We start from the raw sequence: 19,683 nt of genomic DNA on the forward strand, positions 1-19,683 counted from the left end.
TGTTTGAACCAAGGCTGTAATGATGTCAGGAGCTGAGTGGCCTTGGCGAAACCCAAACTGAGCGTCACTGAGCAGGTTATTGCTAAGCAAGTGCCACTTGATGGCACTGTTGATGACACCTTCCGCCACTTTACTGATGATTGAGAGTAGACTGATGGGGCGGGAATTGGCTGGGTTGGACTTGTCCTGTTTTTTATGTACAGGACATACCTGGGCAATTTTCCACATTGCTGGGTAAATGCCAGTGTTGTAGCTGTACTGAAACAGCTTGGCTAGGGACGTGGCAAGTTCTGGAGCACAGGTCTTCAGTACTATTGCCGGAATATTGTCAGGGCCCATAGCTTTTGCAGTATCCAGTGCCTTCAGTCGTTTCTTGATCTCACGCGGAGTGAATCGAATTGGCTGAAGTCTGGCATCTCTGATGCTGGGGACTTCAGGAGGAAGCCGAGATGGATCATCAACTCGGCACTTCTGGCTGAAGATTGTTGCAAATGCTTCAGCCTTATCTTTCGCACTGATGTGCTGGGCTCCTCCATCATTGAGAATGGGGATATTTGTGGACCCACCCTCTCCGGTTAGTTGTTTAATTGTCCACCACCATTCACGGCTGGATGTGACAGGACTGCAGAGCTTAGGTCTGATCCATTGGTTATGGGATCGCTTAGCTCTGTCTATCGCATTCTGCTTACGCAGTTTGGCATGCAAGTAGTCCAGGGTTGTAGCTTCACCAGGTTGACTCCTCATTTTGTGGTATGCCTGGTGCTGCTCCTGGCATGCCTTGCTGCAATCTTCATTGAACCAGAAACATTGTCATGGAAGGAGCGGATGAGAATAAGAACTTCGGCAGACAGCCAATTTTCCCCAAAATCTTGTGGAGTCCTGCTCAGCTGACAGCATTGAGTGCCTTAGTGAGATCTACAAAGGTATGGTAAAGGGGTATACTCTGTTTCCTACACTTCTCTTGTAGCTGGTGTATGGAGAAGATCATATCCACAGTAGATCTGTCGGCATGGAAACTACACTGTGCTGCCAATGTTACGACCAAGGCGGGAGCAACGCACTGTCAGTTCAGTCCCATCACTCCACAGGTCACTGAATATTATTAAAGTTTTCCCACCCAACCTGAAAACAGCCAAATTAAACCTCCTAGTAACCCCCAGAATATTATAGACCAAACCAGGTATCTTTAGACAACAACAAATCAACTATTTATTAAAAACTAAATCTTAAACACTATTAAGATAAACCTATGTCTAAAGACCTTATAACTTTTTATTTTAACCTAACTCCCCCATTCACACACTTACACTCAAAATTCACAGTGAACCAGTTTCTTTTTTTTTAAAATTATGTTTTAAAAATTAGCTGTTTCTTAAGAATAAATACATAACTGGCATATAAGTCTTTGTGGGTTACGTTCCTGATGGGTGAGGTATTCTAATGTGAAAATAATCAAATGCCACTCGAAGTCTCCACGCGGAGTTGATGAAATAGTCTCTTAGTAGATAGGCATTCAAAACACTTCAGCTGCAGCAGGTATCAAACTATTCTTTTAACAATGAGCACAGGAATAGACCAATTTGAATTTTAAAACTGACAGTCTCTCAGTCGAAGCTTTACTTCAGCAATACAAATGGTCTCTTCAAAGGGTTTTTTCCTCCTTCGGCAATTAACTCGACCTGTAACTCCTCGTATAATTTTTGCTGAGAGAAATAGACAGCTCTTTTTCTCAGTAGCACGCTTCGCTGGTGAGTCTCTTAAAACTGGTTTCAGCTGGTTTTTACACACAGTTAAATTGTTACAGTACACCATGTGACATTTCTCTCCTGCTGTACCCTCGGAGCAGGTGCAGCTGGCACACTGTGCCTCAGAAATCCAAACCTTCTCTCCCTGTCTTAAAGGCACACTGTTTTAATCTGAGGAGAAAATAAATACAGTTCCATGACACCAGGTACACACGGTCTGCAAGTAAATGGAGTCTTTTACATATAACCTGAGCAAAGGGTTAGTCAAAGACTGGATTAGTCAAATTGGCAAGGGTAGCCTTGAGGGAGAGTTCATTGAATGCATTAGAGATTGTTTTTGGAGCAATATGTTGTGGAACCAACCAGGGATCAGGCTATTCTAGATTTGGTTTTGTGTAATGAGATGGGATTAATAAATGATCTCATTGTTAAGGATCCTCTGGGGAAAAGTGATCATAGCATGCTCGAATTTCAAATTTAGTTTGAGGGCGAGAAGCTGGAATCCCGCACGAGCGTTCTAGAGTTAAACAAAGGTAATTATATAGGCATGAGGACAGATTTGGCCCTAGTGGACTGGGCAGGAAGACTACAAGGTAGGACAGTTGATGAGCAGTGGCAGATGTTTAAGGAGATATTCAGTTTATCCCAACTAAAATATATTCCAGAGAGGAAGAAAGATTCTAGGAGGGGGAAAAAACATCCATGGCTAAGCAAGGAAGTGAAGGATAACATAAAGACAAAAACTAAGGCATACCATATTGCAAAGGCCAGTGGCAGGCTGGAAGATTGGGAAACTTTTAAAGATCAACAAAGGGTTACTAAAAAAGTAATAAAAAGAGAAAAGGTGAATTATGAAAGAAAACTGGCGCAAAATATAAAAACGGATAGCAAAAGCTTTTATAAGTATCTAAAAGGGAAGAGAGTAGCTCAAGTAAATGTTGGTCCATTGGAGGATGAGACTGGGGAGTTAATAGAAGGGAACACAGAAATGGCAGAGACACTAAATCAGTATTTTGCTTCAGTTTTCATGGTGGAGGACATTAGCACCATCCCATTAGTAACAGGTAATGCAGAGGTTATAGAAAGGGAGGAACTCGAACAATCATCACTAGGGAAAAAGTACAGAGCAAACTATTGGGGTTGAAGGCAGACAAGTACCCAGGGCCTGATGGCCTACATCCTAGGGTTTTAAAGGAAGTGGCAGTGGAGACAGTGGATCCATTGGTTTTAATATTCCAAAATTCTCTGGATGCGGGAAAGGTTCCAGTGGATTGGAAAAATGCGAATATAACCCCCTTATTCAAAAAGGGAGGGAGGCAGAAAGTAGAAAACTATAGACCAGTTAGTTTAACATCTGTCGTTGGGAAATTGTCAGAATCCATTATTAATGAAGTAATAACAGGACATTTAGAAAGTCAAAGTGCAATCCATCAGAGTCAGCACGGTTTTATGAAGGGTAAATCGTGTTTGACTAATTTGCTAGAGTTCTTCGAAACTGTAACAAGCAAAGTGGATAAGGGGATCCTGTAGCTGTAGTTTATCTGGACTTCCAGAAGGCATTTGATAAGGTGCCGTACAAAAGGTTAATACACAAGGTAAGTTCACATGGGGTTAGAGGCAATTTATTGGCTTGGATAAAGGATTGGCTAACCAACAGAAAACAGAGAGTCGGGAGAAATGGGTCTTTTTCTGGTTGGCAAGATGTAACTAGTGGGGTGCCACAGGGTTTGGTCCTCGGGCCCCAACTATTTACAATCTATATAAATGACTTGGATGCAGGGATAGAAGGTACTATAGCCCAATTTGCAGATTACACTAAAATAGGTGGGACAGTAGGCTGCAATAAAGAAATAAGAAATCTACAAATGGATATGGATAGATTAGATAAATGGGCCAAAATTTGGCAGATGGATTTTAACGTGGATAAGTGTGAGGTTATCCATTTTGGTCAGAAGAATAGAAAGGCAAATTGTTATCTAAATGGAGAGAAACTTCAGAGTGCTTCGGTGCAGAGGGATCTGGGTGTCCTCGTGCATGAATCGCAGAAAACTAGTTTGCAGGTACAGCAGGTGATAAGGAAGGCAAATGGAATTTTGCCATTTATTGCTAAAGGAATAGAGTATAAAAGTAGGGAAGTGTTGCTGCAACTGTACAAGGCATTGGTGAGCCCACACCTGGAGTATTGAGTACAGTCCCCTTACTTGAGAAAGGATGTAGTTGCATTTGAGGCAGTTCAGAGGAGGTTCACTAGATTGATTCCAGAGATGGGGGGGCTTGTCTTATGAAGAGAGATTGAGCAGTTTAGGCCTTTACGCTCTGGAGTTTAGAAGAATGAGAGGAGATCTAATTGAGGTATATAAGATGATTAAGGGGATTGACAAAGTAGACATAGAGAGGATGTTTCCTCTTGTGGGGCAATCTAGAATGAGAGGTCATAGTTTTAGGATAAGGGGTAGCAGATTTAAAACAGAGATGAGGAGAAATTACTTCTCTCAAAGGGTCGTGAATCTGTCGAATTCACTACCCCAGATGCCGGTAATTGGGTAAATTTAAGGAGGAGATAGACAGATTTTTAATTAGAAATGGGTTGAAGGGTTATGGAGAATGGGCAGGAAAGTGTTGAGGCCAAGATGAGATCCGCCATGATCGTATTTAATGGTGGAGCAGGCTCGAAGGGCTGAATTGCCTACTCCTGCTCCTAGTTCTTATGTTCTTATGTAAAGGCCTTCCCTGTGATTCCTAGGAGTAAGATGCCCTACAGTTGTTGCCGTCTCCTCTGTCACCTTTGTTTTTGTATAGTGAGATGATTTTGGCATCACGCATCTCCTGTGGAACAGAGCCTACTTTCCACCAGAGAAGGAGAACGTCATAAAGATGTGTCAATAGTTGGGACTTTCCGTGCTTGAGCAGCTTGGCTGAGATTCCATCCTTGCTGAGTGCCTTTCTGTTCACTCAGTGGTCTGTGGCCTTCTTGAGCTCCAGTGATGAGAGTTCTTCATCTAACTCATCCATGACAGGAAGTTGCGGGAGAGCGTTGAGCACAGACTGGGAGATGTCACAGGAGTACAGCTGACAGTAGTGTTCAGCCCAGCGGGACATCTGTTTACTTCTGTCGGTGAGTATTTCACCATCTGCCGACTTCAGGGGAGCAACTTTGGTGACAGTAGGGCCAAGCACCCTCTTGATTGCTTTATACATAGCTCGTGGATTTCCTTTGTCACTTGCAGTTTGGATTTCTTGACATAAGCTGATCCTGTGCTTGTTTGTGCAGTATCTCCATGTCCCTTTCCCCGCTGTCTTGGCTATTTGCAGGTCATGCAGTGTCTTAGCTGTTGGGTTCATGTTGTGCATCATGTAGGCTTTGTTTTTTTCATCAATGATAGACATCATTTCAGCTGAGTAGGTCTCAAACCAGCCCTGGTTGCGAATTCCGCCTTTACCAAATGACGCTCCTGCTGCTTCAGAGATGACTGAGCTCAGTGACATCCAAGCTTCATCAATGTCAGCATCAGTGCTTCCCATTACGGGTTTAGTGGGTAGCAAGCGTTCTAGTGACAGTGCAAGGTGCTGGTATTTGGCATCATTGCTTATGCAAGCAATGTTGATGTGTGGTGGGCTGTCGTGTTTGGAGCTGTGGAACTTTCGGGGGCACACCTACAATCTGCTGCTGTTAAGAGGGTGGTCGGTGCAGCAATTTGCGCACACTGGGCAGATCACACCTCCTCATGATGACTAGGTCTAGTTGGTGCCAATGAACAGATCTTGGGTGGTGCCATGATACCTTGCGGCGATGTCTGTCCTGGAAGAAAGTGTTGGTGATGCAGAGTTCATTCAGGGCACAAAGTTCAAGAAGGCATTGTCCATTATCGTTGATCTTGCCCACCCCACAATGACCAAGGCACGTTGGCCATGAATCACTGTCTGGCCCAACACATTCGGTTGAGGTCACCCAGGATGAACAGCCTCTCACCATTTGAGATGTTCCTCAGAACGTCACCTAGGGAATCATAAAAATGTTCTTTATCTGATATGCTAGTGTACGAGTTGGTGCGTCGAAGCAAATGATGTTGACTGTGCCTCCATCGGATGATAACTGCAGGGAGACGAGGTGCTTCGAGGTTGTTACTGGTGGCTCAATTGCCTGTGTCAGCTGGTTTCTCACTGCAAAGCCTACACCAGACTCACGGCGACCTTCAGCACTCTTTCTGTGCCAGTTGAAGGTGAAACCAGCCTCTTGAATAGAGCCTGTGTTGGCTTATCTGGTTTCTTGCAGTGCGGCAATGTCGACACCAAGCTTGTGAAGTTCACGGTCAATCAGGACTGTCTTTCATACATTTTCTGTGGTGTGGGTTGTTGCTGGTTCCAGGACACATAGAGCTGAATTTTACCGGCTCCCTGACGTAGGGGGTTGTGGCGGGGCAGGGGTGCCCAGAACATGCCTCCAGGAGAGGCCCGTCACAGGCCCCAACACCAGGAAGGGCCCACTCCATATTACTAGCGATAGCGAGGCCTTGTGGCGGCCACCCCACCGCTCACGGCCACCCGACGGGGCCGAAATTTAAATATTCTAATGGATGCTAATGAAGGAATAATTACTTACCTCGTTGCGCCGGCCGTCCCATTCCCATATTATGGTTGGTGGCCGGCACTCACGCACCGTCCAATCCCCGGCCCGTGAAGCATGCGGGACACTGGTGGAGAAGGGTAAGTTTTCAGGGTGGTGGGGGGCAGCGGGAAAAACTATTGTGATCAGTAGAGGGGATGGTGGGAAGGGGTTGAAGGTGAAAGTAAAGTTCGGGGGATGGGGAAAGGTGAGGATCCGCAAGGCAACTTTTTTGGGGGGGAGAAAGGGCAAATAATATTGTTTAGTCATTGCGGAGGGTGGGAGAGGGGCTTGATTCTTTCATTAAATTTATAACTTCAATTGTATCATGTATATATCTTTAAAAATTCAACTGCAATGGAAGGGCTTGAAGCCCTTTCAAAATGGTGCCAGTCGCTATTGCCGGGAACGGAGCGCCCGCCCCCTCCAAGTCATCGGTGCGGGGAGGGGGCGGTCCGCCCCGTCCATGTAAATGAGCCATCACGCTAAATATCAGCTAATTTGGGCTACATTCAGCCCATAGTACTCACATTCCAGCTTCCAAGCCGAAAGGTTACCTTTCTTTGTTTGCTGCATAACCTAGGCATAATTTTAGGTGGTGCAGACTTGCCTAGCATCTGCACCCACTTCTTGACCTCATAGGCTGATGTCCAGAGGAAAGACATTCAGGAGTTTCTGGAAGCTAACTTGAGGGAGACACCATGCACCTAATGGGACTCCATTCCAGATTTGTCTGGTTGACTCCCTTAGCCATTAGCTTTTGATATTGTTGCTGTTAATGTTGAAGGCACTGACTGGCAGGGCCAAGATTGCCACAAACGTAGGTATGATCTTGTCCTTCAGGTGTGCGAAGGGAGCAGCTCCAGGTTGCTGCTTCCCACCTCCAGGTTACCACCTCCATCCCCTGAACCCTCCAGCTAGTACGCCCTCAGGTGGTCAATCTGAGATGACTGTAGTTCACTGAGGAGTGAACTCAGTGCAGGGGAATGATTTTCTAAATCTACATTTTCTAAAAGTCTAGACCTAGATCTTCCTTGAAACTTTGCTTCAAAATTCTGGACTTATGTCAACATCAAGAAGAAGCTTTTTTTCTGGACTACACTGGTTCTAATGTAAGACCCAACTTTGTCTCCAGTTGCTGCTCTGTTGTAATATTTAAAGTAAATTTGATCAGTTTACTGCCCTTCCCCCACCAATTCAGTGATTGAGAGACTTCAATCTTCTGCTGAACCTGTGACTGGCCACTGGTTCTACTGGTTTTTCCACTTCAGCCTGTTTCTGACATTTTACTAGGTGCTATATAAATGCAAATTGCTGTTTTTATTGTTGTGGTTGTTATTGTCTTAAATATTAATGGACTGCCCCAATATGTAATGGTTTCGGCCAACAGATATGTTTCCCCAATTGCCTAAAAGGCAAAGGCACTCTCCAGGTGTAGTGCAAAGTCATAAGCAAGCAAGAGTGGTTCGACTGGTGTCCTGGTCAACATTGATTACTCAACAAACATCACAAGAAAACAGGTGAACCCATTATTTATTTTATTGCTGTTTGAGAGACTTTGCTGTGTGTGGAGTGGCTGCCACATTTGCTACATAGCATCACTTACCACATTTCCAAAGTAATTGATTGTGAAGCGCTTTGTGATATCCTGAGGAGATCAAAGGTACACTCTTCCTACGAGCTTTTTCTTTCTTTATATTGGATGAGGACGTGATTTAGATTATTTCTTATGCCTTTCGCAATCAAATGACCTGCTGTTCCTAAAAGGAATGGCACAGTATGAAATACAAGAGAGAAGCTCAGCAGAGTTTTGGGTGGTTTACTCTGCATTAGTAGCTGCTTTAGGACCATTTGATACTCGTTTTGGATGTCTGAAATGTTCCATTCTTTCTTACTAGCATGCTTGGATTGATGGAAACAAAAATCACTCAGAGAATTTTTAAAAAGCCAGTTTAAGTATATCGTTTTAAGGAAAAAAAGCACTGCAATGAACATTGAAGAGTCAATTCGGGTGTGTTTTGTAATGTTTTAATTGTGTTGCAGACAGGTGGGAAATGACAGGGATGGTTTCCTTTTGCACCTTTTAACTGACCAAAGACAGCATTTTTATTCTAAGTATGTTTTAACCCCTAAGCGTTTTAATGGTCATCAAACAGACAAATGACAGGTTTTCTCGTAGGTTTAAATCTTCATCTTTCATAATTGTTTGCTATACAATATCTGAAATTATTTGCAATTTCACACACACAAGAAAAGATAGAGATTAGAAGATAACATCCATTTAGGTCGGATGTTTTTTTAAAAGGGTTCACTGTAAACCTTGTGTTCTTCCCTGGGGTGAAGATTTAGCAGGCCTGTTTTCCTTTTTTTCATGGTTCACTGGAGACAAAACTTGAAAAGTTTCTGAAGGGTAAATGCATTGTTGCAGACTTTGTTTTGTTGTATCTCAGTCACAGTTCAATGTCGAAAACCCTGGTATTTCTCAGGTATGGAGTTCAAGGCCATTTTCAGTCACTGCCCACTTGTAGTTTAATGATGGTGTTTTTAGGCAGGGTCCTTCTTCCTCCACTGGAGCAGATGGAATCTCTCTGGCTCTTTGCCTCTGTCTGCCCAGCAAACACTTTTATTAAGCTCTTTATCAGACACTTGGTTTTTTCTTTTTACCATTCTTCTCATAAAGGTGTCTGATGGTAAGACTACTGTTAGACAATGAGGTCTGGGTATTACCCATCTTCATTCCATTTTGATAAAGTGGAGGTTTTCACACCCATTCATTTGAGTTGAAATTGGAGACACCATGGACTGAATTTTATGGGGCCCTGTAGTGGGGTCGAAGGTGAGGGGTGCCCATAGGATTGTGATGGGTGGCGGGGGTGAAGGACACATCACTTTATTTTTCCAGGGAGGATAGGCCGATGACGGCCTTCCCACCCAGAGGCCAATTGAGGCCCTTAAGTGGCCTATTAACGACTACTAAAGGGCTTCTTCCTGCCATTTCTGGGATACAACCAGCAGCAGGAGTGCCTCCGCCATGCAAGGAAGGTGCATTGTAAAATGAGGCGCATTCCTTGTGGGCTTGGGGGTGTGGGTTCTTCCTCCGTGGGCAATCTGTGATCCATGGCGGACCCTCGCTGGCAAAACCTCCAATTCCATTCACACCCCCTCCCCCTGTACTGGACATCTACTTCCCTAACCCCCACCCCTACCCCTACCCCTTCCCCCCACCCCTCAGTCAAGGCCTACTGGACTGGCCCCGGTGACCCTGCCACACCTACCTCTGGTCCAGCGTGCTACAGCTGAGCCTGGGTCCAAAGCCTCTGCAGTACTGGAAGTGGAATCTGTTCCCAGTGGCGCCAATACTGCTGAGCTGTCGACGCCTGATTGGCCAGCAGCTCTTGGAGGCTGGATTCCCGTCTTTAAAGGGATAGAGATCCCGGCGGCAGAAATTTTGCTTCCGGAACAATGGAGGATCTCACCAGGTGTGGGAGGGGAAAAGAAAAGGCCGAGGCAGTGATTCCACCCCCCCCACCCCCACTCTTTTCGGCGCGGCGTCGGGAGTCTCGCTGCCTCCACAAGGTCTCAACCCATATCAGCCATGCCATTGTTAACGTAGCTTGTTGAGGGGAGGTAGCTATTAACACTGAAAAATGCCTTCACCAAGGCTGCCAAGGCTGGTCCAGACATCAAAGTTGACTCAGGGTTCTTGTAATTTGCATGTGCATAGGCAGTACGGGATAAGGTCACCTGACCTTTTGACACCATCTTGTTTTTCAGGAAAAGTGTCCATTTTGCGTTTGTTTCATAAGTTGCAGACAGTTCCCCACTGGGAACAAGGGAGTTAATATATCCAGTTGTTCCTTTTTAAATTTATATTTTCTTTCCAATGAAATAGAAGATATTAAGCAATTCCCTTGGCAAAAGGAAGACCATACATGCCTGTTTGAACTGCAGGTAATATTCAGTCATTTTCAACAAGGTTAAATGATAGCGATTTCCCCTAATCTTTAGTGATTTTGCCTATCAAATCAGAAGCAATATTCTGATGCGGACTTTAAATTTACAAAACACAAAAGACTCAACAGCATAGGCATCTGAAGAACTGAGTTAGTGTAGTACATTATAACAATGATTTGTAAAGTCAGTTTCACACTCTTGAAAGCAGCTGGAATAAAAGTTTTCTCTTAATGATCTTGAACTGAAATTAACTTAGTTAACCTGACCCCAATTGGAGTGTATCTGAGACCAGGGCACAAAATTGACCGGCTTTAGTGCTATTCAGTGTGAACCCACGGTGCAAATCTCCCCTCAAATACACCAAAATCAGCACTATGTAAAAACATTTGTTGCAAAAGCACATCAGCTTGGCAAATTAAAAACATCACCCGGTATAATAACTAGTTCACTTTTCAAGCTGGAACACCGGGGAGATGTATGCATGTGTCTTACTCACCATCTGCTAAACCTCACAAGGAGCAATGCTTGGTAATGACTACAACTTCCTCACAATAAGCAGAAAAATTCCATTGGCATTTGTCAAGGCAATATTAGAACGTGAGAAAGTTCATAGGTCAAATTACCATCTTTCACTATTTCCAGCAAGGAGGAATAAGCCGAGAGTTTCTTTGAAATGTGGCAGTGCAGGATCTCCACCCATCAATGTGACCCTGACCCGTCTTCCTGGTTCGAGATAAATTATATGCAGATTGGGCAACCACTGGTATCTCTACTCTTCATAGGAATCTACCACTGCTGATGAGGAAAATGCAGTGCTGGGTGAGACAATTGTTAAAAAGGGCAGATGGCCCCTAAATGCACCAGACAGGTAGGCTTAACCTGGCTCTGAAAGTACCTATCTGCAGAAAAACTGGCACCTGAATGAATAGGGAAGGGAAAGGTGACAAGATTGAGATTCTTTCCTTCCATCCAGGAATTCCTACCCATCTTCATCTCTGTTCGAAAGATAGCAACATAGGAAAATATGCTTTAGTCTCAAGGCCTTCTCCCTTATGGTCATCTACATACAATGGGGAAGGCAATGGGTAAGCAGATGATATCAGTGACATTGTGGAGGAGGAGGAAAGGGAAGGAAAATGTTGACAGTGGCACCAGGTCTTACTGCCCCATTTTCCTTTCAACAGTGCTCCAAGACTGCCTACAAACAGGCCAATTCCCAAAGGAAAACCCAGCCCATATTATCTAAAGGATACAATGTGGCTGACTCCACTCTCACTGGGTAAATAAAAACAGAAGAAGAGGACATGAACCCAAAAATCAAGAGGGGAATTGTGGCATTTTTAAAATGGTAAAGTGGGAAAAGCAGCTATGAGCTAAGTAATCCAAATGAACCAGAGCTGAAACAGTAGCATAAAATTCTCTGCTTTGTCTTCAGGTTCAGATATTAGCAACGATTGGGTGCTTTGTCATCTGCTGCGAGGATGATGGCCACCACAGCCTGCAATTGTTTTCCATTTAGAACTGGTTGCTTCAACAAACTAGTTCAGAAAACGCTGACACAAAAAGGAGATTTCCTGATTCTACAAGAAGTAAAGGCAAAGACAAGAGGGAGAGGAAGAAAGTCTCAGCATGTTCTAGAAATGGAGTAGAAAACAGAGTGTGCTAGATGGGCTATATGACTATCTTTCATATTCCTGTTCTATTTCAATAAATTTCCATAGACCACTGTCCTGATTCATATCCACAAGAGTGCAACATGATAATATAACTGATAGACAAAATGGCACACAAAATATTTCTCCCAGGCTGCTTCCAACCAGTTTGAATTGTAAAATTAGAGATGCCTGACAAACTTCCTTCATAATGCTTAAGCTATGCAACCAAATGCAATTCTTTTTAAAATATAAGGTTTAACATGGAATCTAACCAGAGCTCTATATAATAACATCAGAACTTCCACCCTTTTGTATTTCAGCTCCCTTGAGGTAATAACCAACATTCCATTAGCCTTTGGGATGTTCTAAGGATGTGAAAGACATTATATAAAAATAAGCTATTCTTTCCTTCTTCCCCTGAAGGAATTTGAAATGCTCCAATATTTTCTAGACTGTTTTGTTCCAAATCTGGATGGTTGAGCATTTCTAAAGAGATATGAATGCCGATGTGCTTTAACCAGATTTTGGGAAAGAAATGAACTGCCACCTACTTGAGAACTGAATAGAGAAGCCCGACTTGCTGATGAAGAAGTCAGTGTCAAACTGGAGTGTTATGGAATTAAATGTGCTGTAGATGTCATCAGGTAGCGAGGAGCCGCTCCACTCCTTCAGCAGCATATCACTTTCTATTGGCCCATCCCACACTTTCAGGATGTCATGTGATGCCTCAGTGTCAAAGACAATAAAATGAAGGCTGCAAAAAAAAAAAGAAATGTATAAAAATTAAGGACCTGAAGAATCTCTCATTCGTTATTCTAATGAGGTGAGCTATTGAGTTTTAAATCCCATTATTAAAGCATATATTTACAAAGCTGCTTTGAAATTTAAATCAAGCATTTTTTACTTTCTCATCTTGTTTACCTACTCACTTTATTTTTTGCAGTTTTACAGCTGTGGAAAAGTCTATCCATTTTATTGCCATGGTTAAAGAGCCCCTGTCATATGGGGCTACTTTTCTCATAACAAACAGCACCAATCTAGATCTGTACTGTTCTATAGCCATTTTTTACATGCCTAAGGTAACAACAATATATTACCTGATTAATTGAGCAGAGCTACTTTTGAAAGAATGAATTTCTCCTGTCTGTCATATCGGAGGGTAGGAGAATTGTTACCAGGGGAGTGCAACAGTGTCTGCAGCTATGGTTGGTAGCATTTTGGTTAGTGCAACCTGACATGTTTTATTTTTTACAGTGCCACTGAAAACATGATATTTGATGGAGGTTCTTTCCCCCCCCCCAGGAGCTATTCAACATTTATTTAGTCATTCACTTTCCTTCGCAATGCTGTCAGGTCTGTTGTCCCTGGTCTTCTTGAGAATAGGAGCCTCTCTCTGAACTAATTATCTGTCAAAGTGAGGCATTTTCACCTCTGTTTGCAAGTGTGGGTATATACCTAGCACAAAGGAAGATGGTTGTGGTTGTTGGAGGTCAATCATCTCAGTCCTGGGACACCACTGCAGGAGTTCCTCAGGGTAGTGTCCTAGGCCCAAACATCTTCAGCTGCTTCATCAATGACCTTTCCTCCATCATCATGTCAGAATTAGGGATGTTTGCTGATGACTGCACAATGTTCAGCACCATTCGTGACTCCTCAGATACAGAAGCAGCCATGTCCAGATGCAACAAGACCTGGACAACATCCAGGCTTGGACTGATAAGTGGCAAATAACATTTGCACCACACAAGTGGCAGGCAATGATGATCTCGAACAAGAGAGAATCTGACCATCTCCCCTTGATGTTCAATGGTATTACTATTGCTGAATCCCCCACTATTAACATCCTGCAGGTTACCACAGACCCGAAACTGAACTGGACCAGCGACATAAATACCATAGCTACAAGAAAAGGCTAGAGGCTGGGAATTCTGTGGCGAGTAACTCACCTCCTGTCTCCCCAATGCCTATCCACCATCTATAAAGCACAAGTGTGATGGAATACTCTCCACTTGCCTGGATGAGTGCAGTTCCAACAACACTCAAGAAGCTCGACCACATCCAGGACAAAGCAGCCCACTCGACACCATCCACCACCTCCAACATTTACTCGTTTTACCACCGACACACAGTGGCAGCAATGTTTACCAACTACAAGATGCACTGCAGCAAGTCACCAAGGCTCCTTCGACAGCACCTTCCAAACCTATGACCTGTACCACCTAGAAGGACAAGGGCAGCAGATGCATGGTAACACCACCACCTGCACGTTCCCTTCCAAGCCACACATCACCCTGACTTGGAACTATATCGCCATTCCTTTGCTGTCGCTGGGTCAACATCCTAGAACTCCCTTCCTAACAGCACTGTGGGTGTACCTACACCCCAAGGACTGCAGCATATCAAGAAGGCTCACCACCACCTTCTCAAGGGCAATTAGGGATGGGCAATAAATGCTGGCCTAGCCAGCGATGCCCACATCCCATGAACAAATAAAGAAAAAGGTACTGGCACATGAGTGAAAATCACCTTTTGTGAAGCCTGATTTGCATGGAATTCTTCCATTTGTTCCAAGTATGTCAGATCGGAAAATTGCCATTGGAAGCCCACAAGTTAGGATAATTTTACTGGGAACAAAACTAGAAAAATTGGCATAAAATATCGTCAAAAAATATAAATGAAGAAAGCAGTTCAAGCAATATTAGTTAATTTGAAAGAAGCTGCTCCATTGATGGTAAAGGGGAACCACAGAATATTAAGTTTTTGTCATTCTGTTTTGCTACTTCTCCTTAATTGTTCCTTATCCCTTTAAATTTCATAATTGTCTGCTCCTTCCTCATATATCCATCCAAATTTGCACATGTTAATGAGCTAACCTTTGATAAATGGTTAGAGCAACAGTTAAAGAAAAAAGAGTAGTAAGTCTGAAGATTGGGAGTGTTTTAGAAACCAGCAAAAGGCCACCAAAAAGATGATAAACGGGAAAAAAAAGAATGAGTAAATTAGCCAGTAATATAAAAACAGATTGTAAGAGCTTTTATAGGTATATCAAAAGGAAGAGAGTGGCTAAAGTAAATGTAGGTCCCTTAAAAGTAGAAACAGGAGAAATTATCACAGGGAATGAGGAAATGGCAGAGGCATTGAGCAAATATTTTGTGTTTGTCTTTGCAGTAGAAGACACAAGTTCCATATCAGAAATAGACAGTAACCTCGGGGCTAAAAAGTGAGGCAATTAAGGAAATTAATATCAGCAGAGAAAAGGTATTGGAGAAAGTTAAGGGACTAAAATCTGACAAACCCCCAGGACCCGATGGCCTACAACCTAAGGTTTTAAGAGAGATACCTGCAGAGATAGTGGATGTGCTAGCTATGATTTTCCAAAATTCCTTAGATTCGGGAATGGTCCCATCAGATTGGAAGTCGGCAAATGTCACATCGCTTTTCAAGAAAGGAGGTAGAGAGAAAACAGGGAACTACAGGCCATTTAGTCTAACATCAGTTGTTGGGAAAATGCTGGAAACTATTATTAAGGAAGTCTTAACAATGCACTTAGAAATGCACAGTATGATTAGAACAAGTCAACATGGTTTTGCTAAAGGGAAATCCTGTTTACCAAAGTTATTCGAATTTTTTGAAAATGTAACTAGTAGGGTAGATAAAGGGGAACCAGTAGATGTAGTATACCTGGATTTCCAAAAGGCATTTGATAAGGTGCCACACAAAAGGTGAATAGGCAAGATAAGGGCTCATGGAGTTGGAGGTAATATATTAGCATGGATAGATAATTGGTTAATGGACAGGAAGCAAAGAATGGGCCTAAACGGGCATTTTTAAGTTGGCAGGCAGTAAATAGTGCCACAAGGATCAGTGCTGGTGCCTCAGCTATTTACAATCTATATTAATGACTTAGAAGAAGAGACAAAGAGTAATGCATCTAAGTTTGCTGATGATACAAAGGTAGGTGGAAAGGTAAGCTGTGGGGAGGAAACAGAGAGGCTGAAAAAGATACTGACAGTTGAAGCGAGTGGGCAACAAGATGGCAGATGGAGTATAATATAGGGAAGTGTGAAGTTATTCACTTTGGTCGTAAGAATAAAAAAGCAGAATATTTTTTGAAAGGTGTGAAACTTGTTAGTGCTGATGTTCAAAGAGACTTGGGTGTGCTTGTACAAGGAACACAGAAAGTTAACATGTCAGTACAGCAAACAATTAGAAAGGCAAATGGCATGTTGGCCTTTATTGTAAGGGGGTTGGAGTACAGGCATAAGGAAGTATTGCTACAATTGTACAGGGTTTTGGCGAGATCATATCTGGAGTAGTGTGTGCAGTTTTGGTCCCCACATTTAAGAAGGGATATACTTACATTGGAGATGGTACAGCGAAAGTTCACTAAATTGGTGGCTGGGATGAGGGGGTTGTCCAATGATGAGAGGCTGAGTAAATTGGACCTATATTCCCTGAAACATATAAGATTCTAAAAGGGCTAGATGGGTAGACAATGAGAGATTGTTTCAGCTGGTCGAGGAATCTAAAATGAGGGCACAGTCACAGGATAAAGGGCTGATCATTTAGGACTGAGATGAGGAGAAATTACTTCACTTAAAGGGTTGTGAATCTTTGGAATTCTCGACCCCAGAAGGTTGTGGATGCTCCATCGCTGAATACATTTAGAGCTGGGATAGTCACATTTTTGGTCTATCAGGAAATCAAGGGATATGGCGAATGAGCGGGAAAGTGGAGTTGAATCCTAAGATCAGCCATGATCGTTTTGAATGGCGGAGCAGGCTCAATGGGCCATTTGGTCTACTCCTGTTCCTATTTCTTGTGTTCTGCTTGAAGATGTTGTGAAACCTGCTTCTAACCATTTAGGCCTAAACTGTATCCCGATCAGAAAATCTAGGTTTGAGTAACTCAAAATAGAAAATTGTTCTATTCCATGAATGATCATCTAATCCTCAACTTGATAAACACCAAAAACTTCCACTTTAAGACAAAAACAACTTCCCAGCTTTCAGAATTGAAATGATTGCAAAAATTCTCCAGCACTCATATAATCATGCATAACTTATTTTAAATGTGATTTATTTTAAAGTCTGCATTAGTTATACTTTGAAAAACAACAGAATGTTTCTATTTTTAATGGTTACATTCAGGAATACCAATCAACAGGTCGGAAGGCACAGCCACATGGAGGGAAGACGTGGGGATGGGGAGGGGCACATTGGACATTTTATCAGGAAGTAGGAAGGTTTGATTCAACTGGAGTCGGAACAGGATGTTATTAATATAGATATTCTGAGATGTTTATATCCCTTGTAGGCCATGACCTTGGCAGCTAGAGGACATGGGGAGAGTAGGAGACATTGTTAATGCCTTAGCCTCTACCACCATCGATCCACTTCCTAACAAATTGAAGAAGCAAACATGAAGGCACAATATCCAGTTCAGATCATAAAGGGATCCAACTGTTAGCTATTGGGCAGGTACAGGCAAACCCTGAATATAAAAAATGGGCTCTACTTCCAGGAATGACCATCAATGCTGAACCTATAAAAGAGAATACCTATGGCAGATCTGAAATTTATAGCAATGCCTGGCACGTAGTATTGCTAAAGAAGCAGAGTGGATTGTAAATTTTAAACTTTAGTCTCCCGCTAGCAAATGACTGTAATTTAAAAATGTTTGAACATTTCTTTAGCTGTCTCAGTGCCAATCCATTGCTTTGGGTGTGGCTGAGGACTGCAGCAGTGATATTTTTCCTCTGTGCCCTGTTCCCACGAGAGATGAGGTGTCCAGCCCCACCAGGAATACTTCCAAGCCTGGATAATTGATCAGAGCCAGGGCAGAGTGAGATATGCAGCAGCTACGTTCACCGTTGTGGCTGGATTCCCACCATACTGCCTTTTTACCTCTTGGAATTGCATTCAAGATCAGTTGGATTAATTGCTGGAAAGTCCTATTATTTTCATTATTTCAATTTCCAGCTCAAGTAACTTTATTTTCACCAGCTCGCTCTTCTTTTCCTGTGTCGGCATTGACGCATCCTGATGTCCAGTTCGATAGTTATTGGTTTGTCTCCAGCTCCTCATTCATGTGAGCATCATGATGCAACTCCAATATGGAGGCACTGCAACTGAGTGCAATCCTTTAATTACTGGATACTAATCAGCACCATAAAAATGACCTGCTCCCTACTTTAAGGATACTGAGACATATTTGTAGATTTCATCTTAAAGTTGCGAATCGAATTTCTGCTGCATACATCTGCCTCAGCCATAATGTCAAGAACGTACTAAGCATAGGTTCGGCATTTCAACACAGACAGCAGAAGAGGAGTCTCCCCCCACAGGTTCTGAAAGCCTACTTTTGTTTTCAAGGGCACATAAATTGTAAGCACACAAAAGATACATCAAAAGCAGTCATCAACTGTGCTGCATAACCAGACATTTATTTTGTCTTTGGTCAAATAGCTTCTTTGAAAAACAATGACCCAATCCTTGTTGCAAATTGAAATAGCTGCCGAGTGTTCAGTTTAGTACTTTTAAGTTTCTGAATGCAAGAGGGATGAATAACAGAGCACTTTACAGACTTTCTATTCTGATAGTTTCAAATGCTGTGTAAAATCGTACATGTGGGGATTCGGTAATTTAGTGCATTAATATACTATCCTTTCAGTTCTGGTGGCTGAGTTAGAATCCAGACCATACTGATAGGATTAAACATTTCTCACTGTGCTGGATGAAGGATCTTAGTTAAAATATAACTCAAGTAGAAGAACTTGGAACTTGGACTTACTTCAGATCCTTCTGCACATGTAGAATGGACACTAGGCATGTGCAAGAGGAGGTATGAGCAGACACAAAGGATGTATTCCCTGGACCTGCCTGTATGCTATGTGGGATTGGCTGAAGAGCAGTGTATTAGGAAGCTCCAGATTAGTATGATGATAGTGACCAAACTGTACAATTTCCTGCATGAAAACCTCCAAATATGCATAATTTAGATGGTGCCGCCACTGGTCATCAATGTCACCGTCTCAATTTTTATGCTTCTGGCTTTTTTTTTTGGTTCATGCTGGAGATATTTGTAGTGTCACCTCGCTCACATTGCACAGGTACCAAAGATTCATCAAGGATCTATCTAACATTTTCCTAATATTTGCCACTGAGCAGCAGTAACACCAGAGTGCTGCACAATTCCATTGCCTGCTATCCATAAATGTAAGAGATGGTTTTTTTTTTAGATTAGAGATACAAGCACTGAAACAGGCCCTTCGGCCCACCGAGTCTGTGCCGAACATCAACCACCCATTTATACTAATCCTACATTCCTACCAAACATCCCCACCTGTCCCTATATTTCCCCACCACCTACCTATACTAGTGACAATTTATAATGGCCAATTTACCTATCAACCTGCAAGTCTTTTGGCTTGTGGGAGGAAACCGGAGCACCCGGAGAAAACCCACGCAGACACAGGGAGAACTTGCAAACTCCACACAGGCAGTACCCAGAATCGAACCCGGGTCCCTGGAGCTGTGAGGCTGCGGTGCTAACCACTGCACCACTGTGCCGCCCTTATTGCACCCTTGTGGCCATTTGGGTCCCTGCTCAATAATGCTTGGCCTATATGAACAGAAAGGAATTCGACTCTTCAAAGTCCTGCTGATGTGAAAACAAAAACAGAATCATGCAGGTCAATGCCAAGTTCCCTGGCAGTTCCCATGAT

General features: G+C 43.0%; 1 protein-coding gene across 3 annotated transcripts in view; it reads right to left on the reverse strand.

Moving 5' to 3' along the window:
- Positions 1-19,683, reverse strand: part of LOC137355859 (CUB and sushi domain-containing protein 1-like) — a 1,186,508-nt gene that overhangs the window by 642,180 nt on the left and 524,645 nt on the right. For all 3 annotated transcript variants that reach the window (XM_068021465.1, XM_068021474.1, XM_068021456.1), the window contains exon 21: positions 12,509-12,711. In XM_068021465.1, coding sequence (XP_067877566.1) covers positions 12,509-12,711 — 203 coding nt within the window. The remainder of the gene's footprint in view (positions 1-12,508; positions 12,712-19,683) is intronic.

Source organism: Heterodontus francisci, chromosome 3, assembly GCF_036365525.1.
Source record: "Heterodontus francisci isolate sHetFra1 chromosome 3, sHetFra1.hap1, whole genome shotgun sequence".
NCBI classification, from domain to species: domain Eukaryota; kingdom Metazoa; phylum Chordata; class Chondrichthyes; order Heterodontiformes; family Heterodontidae; genus Heterodontus; species Heterodontus francisci.